The following is a 23898-nucleotide window of genomic DNA, read 5'->3' on the forward strand; positions in this document are numbered from 1 at the left end:
TAAAGATATATACAGTATGTTACAGCTGAAACCCAAAGTTTGGCCAATTCCAAAATTGGCCGGCCATTTCGCACTTTGGCCAAGAGTTGTGTCCAAAGTCCGAATTACTAGAAATGACCAGTGTATGTGCTACTTTAGCCGGCCATTTCATGAAGTGGTGAGAACTCCCTGGCCAAAATTCGATGTGCTGATGTAAGACTGTCCGCGGGTCTTGTTCAGAAAGCAGGCGCCACTTGAGTCGCCCAAACACTAACCTTAAGGTCAATAAAATAGATCCGTCATGTTCAGTCACTATTTTAGGGCTAAAATGATAACAGAAATGTGAAACCTACTTATATACCTAATCTTAATTATTGTGAAACAACCAAGTGGCGTCCGCTTTCTGAACAAGAGCCACCAAGGCTACACTCGATGCAATTGCACTACTAAGTGCGAAACAAATCGCTGCTCATGCCTTTTTTCTTCCGATTTTGGCCTATCGCCCCATGCTGTTTCACAAGCTGGCTGGCCAAATCCAGAAATCAAGGAAAAGCTCGGACATTGGCCGGTCAATTTACAGCGACATTGGCCATTTCCCGATTTGGCCAGACACTTCCCGCTTTGGTCAGTTTCGGCCATAACATATGTGTATGTATGTGTATATGTATATAATATATATAGAACATTCTATGATCTGCTTCTCGCACCTGAGAGGGCGTGGCGGATGTTTGCCGATTTGCAGACCAACCACATGCGTTACCTGGTACGTAACCCCCCATACTATCGGATCGTGTTTCAGACTACAAATGCTATGAATGTAATTACTCCAGTCTCTAGGCTGTCAAATAAATGAACCACATGCCGTCGCGCAGCGTAAAGGGGCTTTGCCTCTGACGCTGACGTCCAAGGCTTGATCCCCGCGAGGGGTACAGTGGAGTGTGTACGCCTGATGAGCCCAAATAAGGGCGAAACACATATCACGTACTCTTTACATTATTTGACAGTAAAACTATATGACATATGTATATGTACACGTGTCGCGTTCTCTTTGCATTATTTGGCAGTAAAACTATTTCAACCATTCTATGATCTGCTTCTCACAACTGGAAGAGGGCACCTTGGCGGATGTTTGCTGACTTGCTGACCAACCACAAGCATTACCTGGTAGGTAACCACCGATACAATCAGATTATGATTCAGACTACGAATGCCATGAATATATATATGTATATGTGTGTGTGTATGTGTGTATATAATATATATAAACACACATACACACACTATATAATGTATATAATATATATATATATATATATATATATATATATATATATATGTGTGTGTGTATGTGTGTGTGTGTGTGTGTATGTATGTATGTGTATATGTAGATGTAGATTATTCTCGCCTAATCTGACTTGTTTTTCTTTACTTCTGACTATTTCTTTGACATCTTGTGAAGCACTTTTAGGGTGCTGGAAAATTCATTGTCCTATTGTATACACTTCTGTGTTCATAGCCCATCACAAATGACGTTAACGTGACAATGCCATTGAGAGTCGGCTAATGCAAATGTAGATCTTATTTTCCCATTGAGAGCAGTGAGAGACATTTGTTTGATTTAAGGGAATTATTTTCCTGTGACCCTAAACTTGATGGTCACATGGATCATGAGAGGGTGGATGGATAGACGTGAAGAAGTGCTAGCTAGCAATGATGGATGGTTGAACAGAAAGTGTAACCTCATGGAAGTAGATTGGAGGTGATCGATCTCATTTTTTTAAAACTTTATTGTTGTTTTTATAATACAGGTTTTGATCATTTTGGCCTTGCTGCACTTGGGGGTTAAGCTTCATCTTCCTGTGAATGTGACAGAAATGAAGTTGAATAGAGAAAATAGACGATCTGTTAACAGAATGCTGCAATTGCACCTCAGTGCGACTGCCAAGTGTGCCATTATTTTAAAGCCAGCATGCTAAACCTGAGTGCCAAAGGGCATGCTGCTTCAATTTCTCAGTTGAACAAATTCATAAAAAGTGGAGGTAAATTTTTAATTACTATATGAAGCTTTTGTGCTGCAAGCCACACTTATAAACTGAAGAGAACGCACTCCTGTCGGTGCCAGGGGCTCATTTATGTATTTGCATCGCTTGCCAGTGAATTTGTAAGTTAGGATCAGGAGAGACAGAAGAAGGTTTTGAAAGTTGAGCAAAATGCTGTAAGAAAGTTAATAAGAACCCTCAGTGATTAGATTTTTTATGTAAAATGGGCAGAAATACTCTCATTCCTCCTTTGAGCGGTCTTTTGAAGCAACTCCCAATTTAAAAAATAATCACCTGATGGCTGTGAATCTGCCGTTAAAAGTGGCATCTCCAATCAGTGGAAAACGCCTGCATCTCATTTAGAGCTACTTGTAGATAAATGTAGTGTCTCCTTTTAGCTGGCCACATTTGTCTGATTAGACAATGATCAGATTTACATTTTGATTTGATCAACTTTACAAAACATTGTTTTGGCTTTTAAAATATCATTTTAGGGATCTCACATTCACTATGAAGGAAATGTACATTCTGTGGCATAGTCAGCTGTTGATGCCTCATGCCCCACTTTGTCGCTGATTGGTCATTTGATTACATTCAGTTTTGCATGATTAATGTGTGGCCTGGAATTGGAAATGCAATTTACTATACGCGAAGTGCAATGCTTTTTCTTTGCTTTTAGTTATGACACACGATTTATGGACATGAATTAAAATGACAGTACCGTTTTGTAATGCATTTTAAACTGACATGAAAATTGAGCACCACAGTGAAAAGCAATCAATCATTTGGTTGATATGTTTTTACTTATGACACGATAAACCCCAGCCAAAATGAAATGCGCCACATGTGTAAGCATTGCATTGTCCTGTAGTTAACACCAGGGCCGTGAAGTCGTAGTCAAAAGAGATAACTAGAGTACCCACTCCGACTAAATGTAAATTGTAATGTGTTAAAATTTACAGTTTCACATATACTTGTTCAATTAAACTATATTTTTCTTCCAACCTTTTGATAAAAATATAGCCTCTTTTAGTTTTCTAAGTGTTGTCTTTTGTTTAATGTTATCTAGTGTTTGTAACTTCTTTACTAAATAATAATTTTAAAAAACCACAATGGCATTACTACAGCATTTAAACCCAAACTTTAATAGGTTAGAGGTCTAAAATTAGCCTGATGATTCACATTGGTGGCGATGAAATCTTGTATGTTATGTGCTTTCAATCAACATAGTAAATATATGAGTCAAAATACAAATTGACAAGTCAGTCGTTGGTACCATGAATTGACGAGTCGGAGTCGTCGGTGCCATAAGTTGATGAGTTGGAGTCTTTGGTGCCATAAATTGACGAGTTGGAGTCGCTGGAGCCATAAATTGAGAGGTTGGAGTTGCTGGTGCCATAAGTTGATGAATCTGAGTCATCGTCATTGACGAGTTGGACGAGTTGAAGTCGTTGGTGCCATAAGTTGACGAGTTGAAGTCGTTGGTGCCATAAGTTGACGAGTTGAAGTCGTTGGTGCCATAAGTTGACGAGTTGAAGTCGTTGGTGCCATAAGTTGGTGAGTTGAAGTCGTTGGTGCCATAAGTTGGTGAGTTGAAGTCATTGGTGCCATAAGTTGACGAGTCAAAGTCATCGTCGTTGGTGCCATAAGTTGACGAGTTGTCATCGTTGGTGCCATAAGTTGACGAGTCAAAGTCATCATCGTTGGTGCCATAAGTTGACGAGTTGTCATCATTGGTGCCATAAATTGACGAGTCAGAGTTGGTGGTTTCAGTGGTTTTGTCTACTGACTCCATAGCCCGGGTTACCACACTGGTTTGCATTAAATAATCTTTCATGCATACCATGTGATTTCCTCCTTAACACTGTGAAAACCAAAATGAGTCCAAAAGCTATAGAATCACAACTTACGCAGCAGCTGCTAACTTAAGCGGTGTACCATTTCTGTGAATGTGGGAGAAATACATTTTGTGTTTCAAGCATTAACTTAATGCTTTGCTTCTCCAGTCCTTTAAATGGTGCAATGCAGTAAATCTGAACATTCCGGTACTGTGTTTGGGTGCTTTGCACAACTATACGGTGTCGTTTCTATACATATTCCCAGTTCTGTGTTTACATCAAAGTAAGAAAAAAAAAACTCCTAACGTGACTTATTCCACCCTCTATAATGCAAAAATTAACTTTCATTACTTTAATGTATGTATTCATATGTATTATTTGCTGGAAGAAGAAAAATTTATTATTGTTAGAAATTCCTTAAACAAGTTTTAAAAAAAAAAATCCTGTCATTGTCTAACCTGCTTGATCTAGACCAGGAATTTAGAAAATCTTATTTTAGAATATGGTGGAAAGCAGTAGGGTTTTGCATTCTTGCCGTTTATAAGATGTTAACTTTAACTCTGAAAAAGAATACTGACATTGGGGGTGAAAGCTTAAATGGGATGTCAATTTTGCAAAAACAAAGCAGTTGGAGCCTCAGATTCAATGTTCAATGTTTTTATGAGAATTTTTTTTTTTTTTTTTTAATTTCATCCGGATTTGGTGATGAGCATCTTAAGATATTAAAGGCTACAAATCTTGGAGGAAACAAAGGCCACAAATACAGGGTGGCGCAGGTAAACGGTTAAATTTTCAATTAACGCTCAATGAACAAATAAACACATTACAAAATATATTTAATGATGAAATGTATTGTACAGGATATGCAATTAATAATGGTAATCAATGTTCATTCAATATTCATTTTATGTTTTAAAGAAAACATCACGAAGGTGTTGTCCATTTCTCCATACACATTCTGACAGCCTGTTGTGGAAATTCTGCATTGCTCGACGTAACATGGCAAGAGGAATGCCAGCGATTTCCTCTTCAATCCTCCTTTTTAGTTCACCAATGATTGCAGGACGTGTGCAGTACAAATCACAAACCGTGAGATCTGGGGATCTTGGAGGCCATTGTGTGAAATGATGCGCCTTCCAAACAATCGTCAAATAGCTGCCACCGATAGTCAGGCAGTATGTGAAGTGGCTCCACCTGGGGACTTCTTTTTTTTTAAGGCTGAACCTGTTTCTTCGAAAATATTACACACCCATGTTGTAATCACATGAGCAGATGGGACACGGTCATGACGTCCTAACTGGTAATGACGCTGAAATTTCCTTTGAGCTGCAGTCACACTATCACTGTCCTTATAAAAGGCTTTCACAGCGAACGCTCATTCATTGCACACCACTCCACTGCTCCATTATAACTAATAGCAAGGGGTTCTAAATGAGGTCACATTGGTCCCAAACAACTGTTGACGATGCCCCAGGGTCGCCAACACCTAGTTCTAAAATTTCCCGTTTCCCTGTGCCACCCTGTATATTCCAACCAGAAGAGCTAATATTTAATTCATGCCCTGAGATAGTCTGGTGCCCACATTACATCCAGTAACCCTGAATTGGATTAAACAGGTTTGGAAACATTGTTTTAATCATCACCTCTTTAATTGTAATTGGTTAACAGAAGTGGCAGGTAAATCTTCAAGGTGTTCTTTATTTTCTGCGAGTGTGTCTATATACATCAGACTGACGTGTACAAGTCACTGAATGCCATGCAGTGAAAGTGGAAAAAGTCTAGTATGTGACTGCTTTTTATATTTTATTTATTTATTTATTTATTTATTTCCCTTCTGCAGATGCCACATGTGCCACCCCTCTAGTCTGTAGTTTGGGAAGACCCATTGATCTCGAGAAGGACGACTGTCAGAGAGTGGTCTGCAATAATGAGCTGTGCCCTTACGGGAACTGGATGCATCTCCAATGCTTCTTTGAATGGGAGAGCAGCATACTAGTTCAGTTCAACTGCATTGGCCGGGCACGCAGCTGGAACGAAAAGCAGTGCAGGCAAAACATGTGGACTAAGAAAGGATATGACTTGGCCTTTCGGTTTTGCTCTTGCCGATGCGGCCAGGGCCACCTCAAGAAAGACACTGACTGGTATCAGGTGAAGCGCATGCAGGACGACCGTAAAAAGAAGGTCTTGCCAGAGAAATGCTCCGGAAAGTCCACCGGTGCTTGTGGGAGCAGCAGTGATTCCCAAGAGGACCCAAAAAAAGGAAAACATACTGGAGGATGCAAACAGTCACACAAACTTATGGGCCATGAGCTGCCCCGACGACAATCCGTCGATCGACAAAACTCGCAGGAGAAAGGGGTAACCGGATCATCAGGTTGTAGTAACGTTGGCCTTCGTTCTCCTTGTGATTCACCTGGTCAGTCTCCACCGTCTGGGTTTTCCTTTTTTACTTCAAACTCCTTTTCTGGTCCACGCAGCTCTCGTCACTTGGGAGATTTTCTCAAAAATGCTGTTCACATGGACAGTCATCGAAAACACCTCTCTGTCGGTGGGGCAGTGACAAAGAACTCCCATGCAGACAATAATGCCAGCCTGTCCATGCCTAGACTTGCTTCAGGAGATGCACCAGTACAGTTCCTCCGCAGGCTTGATATATCAGAACTCCTTGCCCATATTCCCCGCCATAAACTCAACACTTACCATGTACGCATGGAAGATGATGCCCAGGCTGGACAGGGAGAGGACCTCAGGAAATTCATCTTGGCAGCCCTTAGTGCCAGTCACAGAAATGTGGTGAACTGTGCCCTCTGCCATCGGACACTACCTGTGTTTGAGCAGTTCCCTCTAGTTGATGGTACCCTTTTTCTTAGCCCCTCACGACATGATGAAATAGAATATGATGTGCCCTGTCATCTACAAGGTAATTTTCTGACATTGTCCTGCTTCTGAATATGAATGAGTTTGAGCTTTCAACCCAATTCTTTTAGCTCCTGAAGTCCAATAATTAAACTTCAGTTACCTCTGTTGCTTTTAAAGTGATATATATAATTAGAAGGTTTATGGTATAATGTTGCAATTGTGTGACCTGGAAATATGGAACAAGTGCACTTGTCATTTCTAAAATTGTTCCAATCAATATGGATGCCTGTAGGAATGTGTCCTGTGAGGGATTGTCATCCAGTCCAGTGTTGGTTCCTGACTTTCCCAGATTACACCGTGGCTACTCTTGGTCTTATAATGGTGTTTCGTCTTATAGGGTCCTACGGTGACTCTTTATATTTTTTATTGTGTAGACTTCAACAAAATGGCTCCAATCCCATACACTTTCCACTTTGTGGTCAGATACCTTAGCACTTCCACCCTTCCACATCCCTTCTTTATCTATAACCTCAGGCCATTAGTCGGAGTGAAGGAACAGGCAGTAGAAAGAGCTACACTTTTAACTATGTATTATACACTACCTGGCCAAAACAAAAGCCTCATACTGTAATATTTCATTGGGCGGCATTTAGCTTTGATTACGGCCTGCATTCGCCATGGTATCGTTTCAATAAACGTTTGCAATGTCGCAACATTTATTTCCGTCCAGAGTTGCATTCATTTTTCACCAAGATCTTGTATTGATGATGATGGGAGAGTCATAGTTTTCGTAAATAAGTGTATCAAACCACATGTCATGCACAAAGCATACAGTCGCTTTGTTTGAATTCCTTTAGGAAGATAACATGTCAAAGCACCAGACAACTGAAATGGCGAAGCCATCAAAAAAAAAAAACGAAAACTTCAACACTGATAGCCAAAGTTAGGACTAGACAGTAATAATAATAATTCATTACATTTATATAGCGCTTTTCTCAGTACTCAAAGCGCTATCCACACAGGGAGGAACGGGGAAGCGAACCCACAATCTTCCACAGTCTCCTTACTGTAAAGCAGCAGCACTACCACTGCGCCACCTCTGAGGTACCCCAACAAGATCGAGGTGGTCGGTTATTCTGCAAAGCCTGCCAACATGCCATTTCCTGCACCCACAAGGACACATGCAGTGACCACCGTAAGACTCGGGCACATCTCAGAAAGAATGGTGACAGGGTCAAGCAGGTTCTGCACCTCGTCAAACCACAATCACAAGTGTGCCAAGGGTCTGAGATTTCAGATGTACATTTGTGGAAGATTTTGTGCTGGATCCCATATTGTGTGTGAGAAAATGAATAAGTTCCATGCGTTTTTAATTAAATATTATAAGAATGCAGGGCATTACCAGAAAACAAGAGCAGGCAAATCCAGTACTTGACCATCTTGAATTTAAATGGAGCTGTGTCTCTAAGATGGCAGAGATATGTAAAATAAGCAGTTTTATGTTCATTCAGTTTCACTTCAAGAAAAGACTTTGGTAAAGCTGAAAATGTTAACATTTATTTAGTCTTGTAAGTGTAATTTAACTTATTGTAATTTATGAAAAAATTATGTTAATTTGACACTTTACATTTATGTGAAATACGTAGGATAATTCAGGTTGAAGGATTCAGCAACTTATTGTGTTCCACTTTTATTGGAGCTTTTTTCATGAAACATTTAAAAAAAATAATCTAAAAAGATAATTATATATTGTTTTTTGAACCTTTATTATACAAAAAAATTATGCAAAAGTAAAAATAAAAATCACACGAAAATGAACACAGGTCAGGTTAGGTTAGGTTGGGGAGTATACACTGGTACAGTGCGTTGCCTCACCCACCACACAACGAAACAGCTCAGGATCCTGGTTGGCAACCCCCCAGGCAGACACGTGGTCCAGGCCCACCCTCTATCTGGCATCCCCTTGGCCTGGTCCTACCACTCGGGTCCTCAACAATCAGGGTCCTTGGAGCCGGATCACCCTCCGGGGAATCGCGCCACATGGCTGTAGTGCTGTAACTGACACTCCCTCACAGTGCGGGTCACGTGCCTTATTCGGGACTCCGTGAGCAACACAAAGTCAAACCAATAGCACCCAAGGATTCTCCGGAGAGACACAGTACCAAAGGAATCCAGTCCTCCTCTCAGGTCACTGGATAGTGTCCATGTCTCATATGAGTAGTGAGAAATGCGCTATATAAATTTTATGAATTATTATTATTAAATGGGTAAAAGAAAATAAAGGAGAAAGGTATTCGGCCCAGTGTTTCACAGGATTCACCTTCGGCCAAGACTTTATTTCTGTCCATCACTGCTTACAACAGTTACTTGTCAGTGACTAAAATTTGCAGTGTATATGCTTCACAAAACGTCCATTCCTGCTGAGTCCGACTGCATATATGTCCGTGGTCCCATAAGATAAATGAGTTCAGAAATCACAATCGAAAAACGGGATGCAGCGAATGTAGCAAATGTAGAAGTTTAACTCAAGCAACATATGTATGTCGTGTCTCTTGTATACAAAACAATTGCCCTGCCAGTACTGTATTGTACTTTCTGTCATCATTTTAATGTGACGTTTGCTGTATAAACAGTGTATGCTTCGACTTACAGGCAGCAGCTACCAATCTCGTGTAACGCACGTCTCTTGACCGTTGTAGTCTTATCTCTTTGTATTTGGTCAAAACAGGTACACTATAGTATACCATATATATTTGATAATTACTGCATATAGAGTGATGCGAGCACAACTAAATCACGTAATATCCTGTTTCACGGAATGTATTGTATCGTGAACATTAAGCAGCACATGTAGTAGAAAAACATGCCACCAATTCCTGGTACTTGGGAGTGGATGAAATAGCAGCCACACCGTTTTGTGCAGTATGAACACGTGGAAGCACTTTACATACACAACTTTCTGGCTAGAAGTTTTTGTGACTGTAGCATCAATGCCATCCTTCAGTCTTCACCTTTGTAGTAGCGCACTACTTTGATAAAATTCTTTGTTGTTAGTGCAGCTATGGCTGCCTTGGTTTTTAGTTCCTCCATCGTCTTGGTAAAATGTTTTATACTACGCGGCCTATGGTAGGTGAAATGTGGCTCGGGATAATTTGTTGAGGTGCAGAAGTCCTTTGCTGACAAACCACTTTGACATGTCTTGTTCTATCAACGTGAACACCCCCTGCATGATCATTTTATGCCCATTGGCGCTAGTTTTTTTTTTTGCTACTGCTGCCAATACATTAGGTTTCTTCAGTCAGCATGCTTTTTGAGTGTGGTAATGCTTTGTAAATCTGCTGCTTATCATTTTCAGCCATTGCATTGTTTTTAGTGATCTCGGCTTTGGAAACAGGTTTTAGGTACATTTAGCATACTTTATTTTACGCTGACGGAATCTGTTGTGCTTCCTGATGTAGTAGGAGCTGACATGTACCTTAAACTCTGCGCTCCCTATTGAGGAGAACACCATGTCTCAAATTAAGTCCATATCAGGCATCATGGTGCAGCAAGGCAATTACATTTAACACAGCCTAACATTTTTAAACTTGTTTAATCCATCTGAGGGTCGTAGGTACCAAAGCCTATCCAGCAAGTAATTTTGCAGCGCCAATTTAAAATTAATTGTTTAATCAATAAGATAATTCAATTTCAGCTCTTAACATGGGTTAATTGAACAATAGTTAATCATTAATCAAAACGCTACATAGACTTTCAGTTTCTAACAGATGAAATAAAAGGCAAGGTTGCAAAATGAGTAACTAAAACAATAAAATGATAAACGTGCGATACCAGAATCTACCTTACAAAAGACAGCTTCATCTACTATATATATATATATATATATATATAAAATCCTAAGCCTAAAAGTGCCATCCATCCATCCATGTTTGGTATCATTCTTTTCAGAATTTATTGAACTTTAATGTGACGATGTTAGATTTTCAAATTCTTATTCCGTTTATAAATTATGAACTAGAATATAAAGAAAGTCGTGGTTTTTATTTTTGATCGAGTAAACTTTCTTTCACAGAAACAAACTATTAAAAAAAAAAATGATCAATTCATAACACCAATGTTTGTATTCAGGTAATTTAGTTAGCTGAAGGTCGAGTTATGAAGACCCGTTGCATACCACTTTAGATTTCACATGATTTTTTCCTGTTATTTAAATGAGTCATTTTTTTTAAAAAGTTTTTCTTATCTACAAGAATGTCAGTTAAAATGAATGGATCGTTTATTTAGTCTCTTATAAATACTTATCGAGCACAGTGGACCTCAGTTTAACAGGAATACTCCAATCGGTAAGAGAGTAAATATTTTATTCTCATTTCATGATTTTTACTCTGTTAAATAATAATTAATTTTTCTTTTGCATATTTATAAAATTTCGTGATTTTTGACTCCAATAAATAATTTTTCTTTTGTGCATTTACAGATTTTACTAATATTCTGGCTGCAACTGGGGGTTGAGCGCCAAAGGCACCAGGGGACTTGGCCTCCCTAGTTTACAATATAACATGTCAATAGTAAGACATAGAAAGACATGCGTATGATGCTTTTTTGTTTTATTAGTGTTGCTGTTGTACGAAAGGTAGGACTGCTCACCATCCACATTCAGACAAGGGGTACCCTCTTTAATAACAAGACAACTTGAAAAGGTCAGAACTCATTGTCATTTCTTTTCTGCCCAAGACGTGCCTCTGTTTTCTTACACTCTGCCATTCTTCTCCATGCAAAGGACAACTCCTCAGATTTTCTCAGTTATTACTCCATTTTCTGTAAAAGCAAATGTTCCAGCCATCGCTCCCTCCTAAATAAAATCTGACCTTCGGCTCTCTGTTTACAGGAACTTCAGCCTGAAAATGATGCATGCTAATCCTCAAGCAGCGTAATACTATGCATAAAGGAGCAGTACAGCTCCATTACCGTAAAGCTTAGAAAAACAGATTCTGAAAAAATCTTTTTTGGGGATCAGCTAATTTACTAATCTCCAACAGAGTCATTTTGGGGTGAAAATCGATCGATCTCGATTCATTCAAGCATCACTAATTATTACTACATTTTATTTGGCTAATACCTACATCCAAAGTGACTTACAACTTTCTTCGTTTTTTTTTTTCTTCCCCCAGTTGGAGCACAAGCAGGTGAAGCAACTTCCTCACAGTCACACAGTGTCAGTAGCAGGACTTGAGCCCACAACTTCACAATTTGACGTCCAAAGTCTTAACAATGAATGCCACACTGCCTACTCTTATAATGTCTCATTATGTGTAGCTGTGAGTGGGTCTTTTGTGACCAGCTCTCCACAAAGGTTTCATTTTTGATCCATTTTTAATGAAACAAGGCCCATTTCCATACCCAATTATCGAGTGAATAAATGGAGGCCCTGGTTTACATAAGTGCTCTATACCTTCTAACTCTGATCTTTGCAGATTTTACATATAATGACAAGTAATACAAAAATGACACCATTTATTGGCTATTAATAATAATAATCATAATGATATCATTACATTTATATAGCACTTTTCTCACTACTCAAAGCTCTTTATATAGAGAGTGAAGAGCCACTTTAACCACTACCAATGATGCAATGGTAGCCATTTTGCACCAGAACGCTCCCCATACATTAGCTATTAGGTGGTTAAAGGGTGAGAGAGAGTTAATTAGAGACAGGGGATGATTAGGTGGCCAAAATGACTAGGCCATGAAGGGCAAATTAGCCAGGACATTGGGATACACCCTACCCTTTATGAAGGATGCCCAGGGATGTTTTATGACCACAGAGAGTCCGGACCTCGGTTTGACATCTCATCTGAACATTGGCACCATTGTTTCAACACAGTGTCCCTATCATTGCACTGGGGGCACTTGTGGTTAACACACAGACCACAGGGTTAGCACCACCTGTTGGACTCACCAACACCTCCTAGATGTTCTCCCGATCCAAATACTGGCTGGGCCCAAACATGCGTAGCTTCAGTTGGATGACCTCTTCTGAAGTGTAGGTGGCATGGCTACACGCTAACTGAGCAGAATGCAATATGTAAGCTCGGGTGTCTTCTTCCGGCAGGGTGTAATACAGAAACTGGAGTTGCCTGTGTTTTATATACACACGAGAAAGAAACACAATTCTAAAACCCTTACGTGAGACATCTTTAGTGTCAAATATTAATAGACCTTTCCAACCTAAGATCCATAAGTTCTTTTACAGTCCAGATGCTCAAGCACACGTCAGCTGTTGGAGATGGTAATGGTATCACACCAGAGTTGACCACGTTCCAGTAAAACGTTCGGAAAACCAGTATGAACATGGCTAGGAAAGCCTTTGTTATGCATGCAACATCGGAATAAATAGCACTTGATAACAACACAACATGTTGTATTTTATGTATCCAAACACGGTAGCAACATGTCCACAGATAGAAGTTGGACACTGTGTGTGCGACTGATTTCATGAGACACAAATGGACATGATTGCTAATAACAGTATAATACTACAGCTTTCACTAGAGTTTACTTTGTACATCGCCACTTTGGATTGATGACATGATCTGAAGGTGCTTGACAGACCAGCCCTGAGTTTCCAAATTCGAAAGCCGACTTAAAGAGGGGGGTGTTCCAATTCAAAATTCCAACTTCTAATGGAAGGCAGCATTTTTATTTAAAGACATTAAGTATTTCCCAACCATTTTGCAAAGCCGTAATTGAAACTTTCAGGTGCCTTCCATAAAGTTTGGTGGAGGAGGAAATTATGGCAGGGTTTGGGCTAGGACCCTTGGTTCCAGTGAAGAGTACTGTTAATGCTACAGTAGACCTGTTGAAACAGTTGTCTGCTTCAGTTTGTGGAAGGGCCTTTTCTGCGCAAACATGACTGCGGACATGTGCACAAAGCCAGGTCCATAAAGATGTGGAAAAACACGAGTGTCCTACCTCAACACTTTGGGATGAACGTCTCAGCCATCATCAGTACCTGACCATTCAAATGCTCTTTTGTCTGAATGAGTACAAATCCTCACAGACACCCTGCATAATCTTGTGGAAAGAAGAGCTGCTATGGCTGCAAATGAAGTTGGGGGCAACATTTAGCATAAATAATCAAATGTGTCATGAAATGTATGTTTTGTGTTGTTATTGCTGTGTGTATTTCATTAATTATTTCTTCATCTGTTTATTTCATCGACACTGCATCCAGCTTGAAATGAAAACTGTCCTTTTCATCTGTGAAAGTTGAGAGGGTGGGCTTGAGAAAGTGCTTGATTTTTTAAAAATATTTCTGCTGACTTATTGTGTTTTTATTTATTTATTTATTGTCACATTTCACAATACATCTGTTTATTTACATATTAATTTTATTTTGTCAAAAATATTCCTCTATTGACATCAAGCCTGCAGTTTCCCAGCCAATACATGTTGATCAGTTTAATTGAAACTATGACATTCCATCTGGCCTTAGCCTATTAAGGTCTCCGAATGAGTCCTATTGAGTGCATCTGTGCATCGTGTATTATCACTGGTGCCAAGTCTTTTGATGATCCCATTTCCAGTAGGTTTGTGACCCCAAGTTTGAGAACCACTGGTCTATGGCATTACAGTCTCAAACATACGTAATCCAATTCAAGGTCACGGTGGACTTGAAGCCCAGCAGCACTGAGAACAAGGTAGGAAAGAACCAAAGCAGGGAGCCAATCCCCCCTTCACCAAATCACATTCCAAGGAATGGGGGCTTTAATGGTGATGAACTAAACTACAACCAAGTTTAGCTGCATTATTTCAGAATGAAATAACCTTTTTGTTTTTCTTTTTTGTTGAAGGGAGATTAATGCACCTGTATGCAATCTGTGTAGACTGCTTAGAAGGAGTTCATAAAATTATTTGCATTAAATGCAAATCCAGGTGGGACGGTAGCTGGCATCAACTAGGAACGATGTATACATATGATATACTGGCAGCCTCGCCATGTTGTCAAGTAAGTATGATTGGCTGAAGATCAAAGTTTAATTGGAAACCAAAATGTAACTTGTCGCACTTTATGATGGGAAATGTGGTTGCCTTAAGCCTTACTTTGCCTTGGAATCTTTTCAGGAAAACTAATTTGATTATGGTGTTCTATCTGCATGCATGGAAAAATTTGCATATGTAACTAGCAGCCAGTTAATTAATTTGAATATGTAACTACAACATTCAGAGTGACTGTTATAACAGTTGTGTCTCGCTTAATGACAGCATATGGTTCTGACTACTGCGTCATCAGTCGATTTCGTCATTAAGCGCGTTCATGCATAATATTTGGTGGGAGCGTGCCTCTGTGTCTGATGTCATATTCACTGTGCTAACTTTTGATATTAGGTGCAGTGTCAGAATTGCTGCATTCCATGAGAAAGCCTTGCTGCATGCCAGCAGTACACAGGGACATACCTTGGTGTCATTTTTTACGCGTGAAGTATACACCTGACCTAACGTAACTTACTCTAAGCTAACCTAACTTCAAGTAGCCTAACCTAGCATTAGAATAATACTTATGTCACTTAAAATTATAATAATTATTGAAAAGCAGCAATAATAGTACATTAATAACAATATTAATACTGAAATATGATCGCTTACAGCAGCTGTTCAACATCATTTGATTTTATTTATTGTATTTCTATGGAAGCTCTGTCTTTAAAGCACAAAATTGTTAGTCACGACATTGTTAACTGAGTCATGATTATACTATATCCTATTACTATATGGTGTGGATCTTTTGACAGATACACAGGAACTTTATTTCTGATACCTTCTTTGAGGGACTGGCGCACTCAGCTTGTGTTTGCATGGACTTCCAATGAGACTCTGCATTCGTGCCATTACGTTTCACAGCCTCTGTTTTCGGTATTATAAGTAAAGGTAAAGCACAAAGAAATAAGAGTTGGGGTCCTGTAGGATGCCTTGTCTTACTGTATTGTCCAAAGGACAAAGTTAGGGCACAGTCGTGCCAAAACAAAACTATCCAATTGTCAGTCACCATTTTAAACTAAAAGTTTCTCAAAGGTGTGAAGTTCTGATCTCCGTCGAAAGATGGTCCAAATATGAATAGCAGCTTGTTGTTGTCATTCAGTTTATATATCTCTGCTACTGGAAGTTCGTGTCTTCACTGGTACTAGAAATGACTTAAGTGACACTCCGGGGTTTTTCTCTTCTTCTGTTCTAAGGAAACAGACAAAACAAATGTTAGCGACGGTGCCAAACTTAATTCCTACCCTATATTTGTCCAGCACAAATGCATAAAATGCTCCCGATTTCCATGTGTGCGACACCATATGAGTGTGTTTCAACCAGCAATAAAATCATCCTCTCATCTGATTTGTTGTCTTCTGTATATTTGGACTAGTATTAATTCTGATGCAACTGCAGAGATGGATTACATGATTTTTAAAAATTGGACTTCAACCGCCGAAAATGGTAACATCCAATGGCCACAACATTCTTTTTTTCAATTTTAGTAGCCTACCACTTACACAAATTTACTTCCAAGTTTAAAGTTCGTGTCTCAGAACATCTGGATCTAATTAACAAAGATAAATTATGAAACAGAAAAACTTACTTCACCAATAATGTGCCATGTGCGTAAGTTGCGTACAGCAAGATGTATTGGCTGACTGAATCTCCCGGGTTATTGCTGCTTTTTGTGTGTGTGTAGGTTTGTGTAATAGTTCATCAAAGTAATCCCCTTTGTTTATGTTTCAGGTATCTCTGTTCATCTCTCATGTGCTTAATTTTGAAAATTATGTATGTACTAATAAATTGCTTTCCAAAACAACAAACTCAAACAAATATAAAGTAAAACATAATTGTATTGGGTTTAATGAACAAAGCCACTTTTAGTGAGGAGCTAGTTGTAGGTGTGGTTCAGCAAGACCTTCTGGTGTGTGATTTGGTGGGCTGTGACTGGCCGAGCTCACTCTACTGAGCAGCTCCTTGTGTGCTGTAATAGCTTGCTGAGGTGCCTAACAGGCCCTTTGTGACTCGCAAAGCTTTCTCATACTCTTTACTTTCTCGTATACGAAGTTTAGGGAAAGTATTGTAATCGTCCAAAAATTCGATGTTGAGATTTTGATGAATCTGAACGTTTTAGACCTCCCTGACTTTCTCTTATACGGAGTGTAGGGAAAGTATTGGAATCCCTCCAAAAATTCAATTTCGAGATTTTGATGAATCTCCACATTTTAGTCCTCCCTGAGTCAGAAAAATACTATTTTTGGAATTATGTCTGGGTTTTGTGTTTGTAAACACAATAACTTGAGTACACTTTCACTTTGGTCAACCAAATTTTACATACAAGTATTAGGTACAAAACTTAGATTTCTATCAACTTTTGGGCTATTTCCGTTAACCGAACGTTTTACTTTACCTTTTATTCATCCAGCTGCAGAGTCCAATTTATTCAACTTTTACTTTTAGTTTTATAATAATTGTTCAATGTTATTATTAATTTGATTTTATTTGTTGTTGATGGTTCTTTAATGTACATAATATAAAAATAGTAATTGTCTTGCGATGTACTCCTCAAATATCCATCCCCAATATCTGAGTATACGAGAAATTCTAGGAGAGACCACTTCCGACTTTTCCTTAGTGTTTTATTTGCTCTTCTTAGCTAATTCATTGCTTTAATAAATTAAGCTTTAGGAGGTAATGACCCAGGATTCCTGTCTGCACTCACTTTGACTAAACCTACATCCACATAAGTGTGTGGGCGGGGGGGATATGTATAGTTAGACATTTGAGTAACAAGCACACAGATGTTATGAATCTTTACTAACCTCCCTTTGTTCCCAAAGGGCCATTGTACATTTTTTTGTCATTTTTCAATCTTCTTAATGATGTTTTGCAAGCATTTATCAGGTGTGTTTTAAGCTTCTTTCAGTGTTTAAAAAGAGGAGTTTTGCAAGGAAAATACTACTGACATCATTTCAGTGCACATACACCACACTGAATTGGATTGAAATTGGGTGGCTGGCTTGGCCATTCAAGAATTTTCCATTTGTTAGCTTTGTGAAACTCCTGTTTTGCCTCAGCAGTATGTCTGGTCATTAGCTTGTCGTAGGATGAAGCACCATCCAGTGAGTTTGGAGGCATTTACTGCAGCTTGAGCAGATCAGATGTTTCCTCCAAATTCATTGTGCCATTGCCACAAGACCTTTTTTTCCAGAATTTTGCACGCTTGTTGAAGTCCTTTTTCACAAACTGTAATCTGGCCATCCTGTTTTTGTGGCTAACTAGTGTTTAGAAATCAGCAGGCACTGAGGATCTTCTGTGGTGAAGCCTTAAATGAATGTCTGCAATGTATGAATTGTTTGATTTATGACTTTTTTTTTTTTTTTTTTTAAACTTGAATTTATTTATAGCATGTAACATTCCATACAGTCAAGTCAAACTTAACAAAACTAAATTCAATTCAACCCTCACCCATAAGAAAGAGAGAAAGGCCAACAGCCAGAGTAAAACATTTGAGAGTAGTAAAGAGGGAAAGGAGTATTTCTCCACAATATAAGTGCTTATTCTAAAACTAGCTGTGTAAGCCCATGCTGTAAAAAGCCTGAGCTCCTAGAAACTTTTGAAATCGTCATAAAAAAAATTAAACTACAGAGTCGGCAGTTTCGTTTTGCGGACGTGCGTGCTCCCCTTGTCTATCAGCGTCTAAGCGAGTTTCTCTCTCGTTTGTCATTCCTCAGCAGTTTCACTTTGGTGACGGAGTCACTTTCTTAGAGCTTCATGCTGTAGCCTCGTACTTCTTGCTTCTTCTGACTCGTAAGCTTGGGGCCGCCTTACTGGCTCTTTGAGCTTCATGCTGTAGCCTCGTACTTCTGGACCAATCCGCACTTCCAGGCCAGACAGACGCACACACTTCCACGCGTGGACGTCTATATATAAGATATTATTTATTAGATTCTGCCAATCCTGCCAGGTTTTAAAGTTCTGCACAGATCCTCTAAGAGAAAATTTGATTTTGTTCTGGTTTCAAATAGTATATAACATCAGTTACCCACTGACTTAACAGAGGTGGGTTAGGATTCTTTAAGTTGAAGCAAGATAAGTCTATGTGCTAATAGTGAAGTAAAGGTGATTACAGTTTGTTTGTCCTCCTCCACTTTCATCATCAGTGAGCCCACCAAACACAGCTATTAATGGATTATGAGCGATTGTAACACTAAGGCTGTCTGATCAGCATTTAAAAATTTTGGTCCAGAATGATGTTAATTTGTTCCTTGCCCAAAACATGTAGCCTAGTGAGGCAGGAGCTCGATTGCAACGTTCACAGGTTGGATCTTGCCCTGGAAACATTTTGGATAGTATTAAACGAGACAGATGTGCTTGATAAAAGATTTTAAGTTGCATAATGGAATGCTTTGGACATTTGGTACTCGAGTGAGTTCTGTGCATGGCTGCCTTCCACTCCTCCTTTTCCCACTGTACTTTGAGATCTTTAAAAGGAAGGGACTTTAAAATGGTTGTATATATTACAGAAATACTGTCTCTTGATTTGTAACTTTAAACTGTGGAGTTTAAACTGTGTACAGCATAACTAATTCTCCTGTGTATTTTTGTTTTTGTGGTGGAACATGAATATTGAGTGAAGGATATAGCCAGTCAAATCAAAGTAGCAGATAGCAGACATAAATGAGGCAGAGCGTAAAGAGTTAATCCAGTAACTTCAATAAAATAATTGTATTTTTACTACAGAATTGGCTGCAGAATATGAGCATGTACTGATAATTAAGTACAATGTCCCAATTGTTACAGTGAAACGTAGCTAAAGAGGAAATACTTTATTCATTTAATTGTTTACAGACGACTTGTTGTTGCGCTTGCTTTACAGTGCTAGTTGCTTTTCTGTCCATTAGGGGTACTTTCCCTTCTCAATGGCTGCTTACTTTCAGGTTTCATTTCCTTCTTCAGAATGCTCGTGTCTTTCTTTGAAGTCTCAATTGAATAGTTCTTCTCTGCTGTTTACATTTAGGGTTGCAATCTGCTGCAGTATTTTCTTACTTGACAGTTGTTACGTTGCAGTCTTTGCCAGTCTTCTTTATCACTAATCTTCTGTGCTTAGCACAGTGTTTAATGTTTCTCTTTTCTGGAAACTTTGTTATATTTCTATTTGTATTAAGCATATTTTGTTGGGCTCTGCAGCCCCTATGACACTAAAATGGATTAAGCAGGTTTGTTGACGGATGGATATTTTTTTCTCACGTAATCTTGTATAAACCTGTTAAGTGCTTAACCTGCATTATGTACATTTTAACCAAACAGCTGTAGAGCACAAAAAGGAAATACGGATGAAATGCTGTAATGCAAAAAAAAACGCACAAAAGAGGCCCGATGAGGATGTTTACAGGCTGTGTAGGCCTTACTGTTTAAGAGTATTTTGCCTATTTAATTTTTAAGGAGAACCACTTTGGGCTTTTTCTTTTATACGATGTGACCACCGAGAGGACGTGTTACTTGATCAAACTTTATAGTCTTGTGTTTTACAGTCCAAGGCCTTGATGCATCAAACTGTAAATACAAGTTGAGCATCCGTAATCGGAAATTCCAAAATCCCAAATGCTCCAAAATTTTTGAGTGCCGACATGACGCCACAAGTGAAAAAATTCCACAACTGAATAATAAGCGTAACTTTTTCTCTACAGTCAGCTCTGGTACTCTATCTGTGTGCCTGAGGTTACAGATGTGCAGTAAAGTGTTTAACTACAAAAACGGCCAACTCTGACAGTGACCAGTCTGGTGAGGGTTAACATAGGTGGGATTTAGGGCATGAGTGTTCAGGTCTGGTGTACAGTCTGAATGGGAAGATAGGGTCACCCTAGGACCCTACCATGAGAAAACACAGGGTTTAAAATATGTTCTCAGCTATCACTAAAAGCCACATGTGGTAAATATGACATATAACAAATGTGTCATTTTTAGGTTATTTCTTTAATGTAGCTATTCATGGTGCATTGGTTACCCTAATGAGTCTTCTACTGGTATGTACTGTCCTTTGGTTCAGTGGTGATACAGTAATTGCAAAGCTAGCTTGAAGCATTCTTCTGAGGTACTCCCAATTTTTACTCTTAAACTGTTTCGTACAATTGAAATGTTTGAAAGAAAATGTGCGTCCTGTACTTGCTGTGAACTAGGCCACCTTAACGTTAACAATAATCTGGTGGTCACCTAGGGATGTTATTGTTGCTGACGCATGGAAAAAGCTTTGGGAGGCAGACCCTCCTGCAGACTCTTTCCTGGTCAACGACCCGACAGAATGCGTGCCAGGTTTTGGCCTTCCCTGCTGCCGAACAGGGGTTGGCAGATGTACTGCAAACCTACATAGAAGGTAGTTTTGTGACAACCTGCTCTGTTCTTGTGGAGAACAGCAAACCATTGGCCCACGTCATCAACGACTGTCTCATCCTAAATGTACAGCAGTGGTCTTTCCATGTTCTATACGGCCTCATCATCTGCTGTTGACTAGTTGTGAAGAGATAACTGCATTTGCTAAACAACAACATCAACAATATTAACGAAACCTTAACAAAATAAATTGGCAGTGGTCTTCCCTCGACTTTCTCGTATACTCGGATATGGGGATGGATATTTGAGGAGTAAACCGCAAGACAATGATTATTTTTGTATATTATGTACATTAAAGAATCATCAACAACAAATCAAATTAATAATATATTGAACAATTATTATAAAAGTAAAGTTGAATAAATTGGACTGTGCAGCTGCACGAATAAAAGGTAAAGTACCACTTCTGGTTAACTGAAATAGCCCAAACGTTGCTAGAAATCTATGTTTTGTACTGAATACTTGTATGCAAAATTTGGTTGACCTAAGTGAAAGCGTACTCAAGTTATCGTGTTTACATACACACACAGACATAATTCCAAAAATTATGGGAGGTCTAAAACGTTGATTCATCAAAATCTCAAAATGAAAGTTTTGGAGTATTCCAATACTTTCCCTATACGTCATATACGAGAAAGTCAGGGAAGTCTAAAACATCGACATTAATCAAAATCTCGACATTGAATTTTTGGACGATTACAATACTTTCCCTACACTTTGTATACGAGAAAGTAAAAACCTGCAAATAAATAATTTGTAGTAATAATGTACATTTAATACAGACTTGTGAAAAGTACACCCAATGGGAACTGTTGACTTTTTCAATATATTTGAAGAGGCAAACAGTAGATCTTTGTACAAACAGTGCCTACAGAAAAATACACAAGAAACATTTGCATTTTCAATAATTTATTCAACAATAGTATCAATTGATGTAATGATCTACAGGGGAAAAATAAGTCCATTTTTCACCTCTGAAGCTGGTGTTACCCCCTTTAACAGAAATAACTTCTTGTAGGCATTTTGCGTAATTGCTCAACAGCTCTGACATCAGCTCAGTGAAATTTTTGACCAATCCGGCCAGCAAAATTCTTTCAATTGCAAGGCACATGTGAGTTTTTTTGAATGTACTGTCCGTTTGAAATCCCTCCACTACATTTCAAAGGGATATAAATTAGGGCTTTGGCTAGGCCAGTCCATAACCCTCCATTTCCTCTTTCTGAGCCATTCCTTGGTGGATTTGCTAGTGTCCTTCGACTCATTATTGTGTTGAAGAGGTCCAGTTCAACTTCAACTTTCGAACAGATCGTCTTATATTCTGATCAAAGCACACTTTGATATGATGCAAATACATAGTTGAGTCGATGACTGCCAGCTGCCCAGGCCCTGAAAGCACAGCAAAGCAACCCCAACCTTCACAGTTGGTATGAGGTTCTTCTCCTGAAACGCTGTCATCTTCTCCTGGAATACAGTCTGCACCAAACATGTCTACTGTTACTGTGGCTAGAAAACTCTGAATCTTTGATTAATCCATCCATCCAGAGAACATTGTTCCAGAAGGCCTGGTCTTTGCTTAGGTGTCCAATGGGTTAACTGTAGACTTGCTCTGATGGTCTTTTTGGACATCAAAGGCTTTTTCCTGGCACACCTTTACATGTAGGTCAAATATGTGCAATCTCTTTCTCATGGTAGATGCATACACTTTGGCACCAACTTTTGCAAGAGTTACCTGCAGATTCTGCAGTGAAAATCTGGGCTTCTTGGAGACTTCTTTTAGTATTAAAACGGTCAGATCTTGGGCTGAATTTGCTCGGCTGGTCAGTCCTGGACAAGTAAGCAATTTTTTTTTTTAAATCCATGTCACTTGTAAATGGTAATCCTTAACAGTGGAATGATTGATTTCAGATACTTCTTTGTGAAGGCCTTAGAAAGCTCTTTTGATTTTGGCAAGATGATACCACACATATCATTAACAAAGAGAACTACAGGCCCACAATCTCTATATTTTAAATAAGTCCAGCTCGAACTCCCTAAAGAGGTCTAATTTGATGAATTTGAAGTGGTGGTAAATGTAGGGGCCTGCGTAATTTTTCCATGTGACAAATCAGCATTTTCGTGATTCTTGGATTACGAGAATGAAAAACCGGGTCAATTTTATGTGTCGTTTATTCAAGTGGATAATGTAAGTAAAGTCTCCATGAAGATCTAATGTTTGCCTGTTCAAATATGTTGAAATAGTCAGCAGTTTTTCATGGGGTGCACTTACTTCTTCACATGACTGTACAGTGTTAATAGGTTGCTACATGTTAATCAACTGAAAGAACCCTAAGAACCCCACCATAAAACAAGGAGTAAATGATAATCCTGTTTTACATTTCATTGGAGAAAAGTCAGATTCCTTTTATGGGAAGTTAATTAAAATCTGTAATGTTTTCATCAATTAATAACTAACCATTTGGATTCTTATCTTTGAGTGATAATCTTTTGTTTGCATGCTGGAGGATATTAATTTGAGATATGATTCTATATACACTCACTGGCCACTTTAATAGGTAACACCTGTTCAACTGCTTATTAACCCAAATGTCTAATCAGCCAATCAGATGGCAGCAACTCGATGCATTTTCAGCATATAGACATTGTCAAGATGACCTGCTGTTCAAATCATGAATCAGAATGAGGGAAGAAAGATGATTTGAGTGACTTTGAAAGTGGTATGGTTTTAACCAGAAACTGCTGATCAACTAGGATTTTCACACACAGCCATC

General features: G+C 38.9%; 1 protein-coding gene across 1 annotated transcript in view; it reads left to right on the forward strand.

The window, feature by feature from the left end:
- The window catches only part of heca (hdc homolog, cell cycle regulator), a 63930-nt gene that overhangs the window by 31100 nt on the left and 8932 nt on the right, over positions 1-23898 (forward strand). The window contains exons 2-3 of the mRNA XM_028821114.2: positions 5697-6776; positions 14572-14726. Of these exons, the coding sequence (XP_028676947.1) occupies positions 5697-6776; positions 14572-14726 (1235 nt within the window). The remainder of the gene's footprint in view (positions 1-5696; positions 6777-14571; positions 14727-23898) is intronic.

The sequence above is a fragment of the Erpetoichthys calabaricus genome, chromosome 15 (genome assembly GCF_900747795.2).
Source record: "Erpetoichthys calabaricus chromosome 15, fErpCal1.3, whole genome shotgun sequence".
Classification (NCBI taxonomy): Eukaryota; Metazoa; Chordata; class Cladistia; order Polypteriformes; family Polypteridae; genus Erpetoichthys; species Erpetoichthys calabaricus.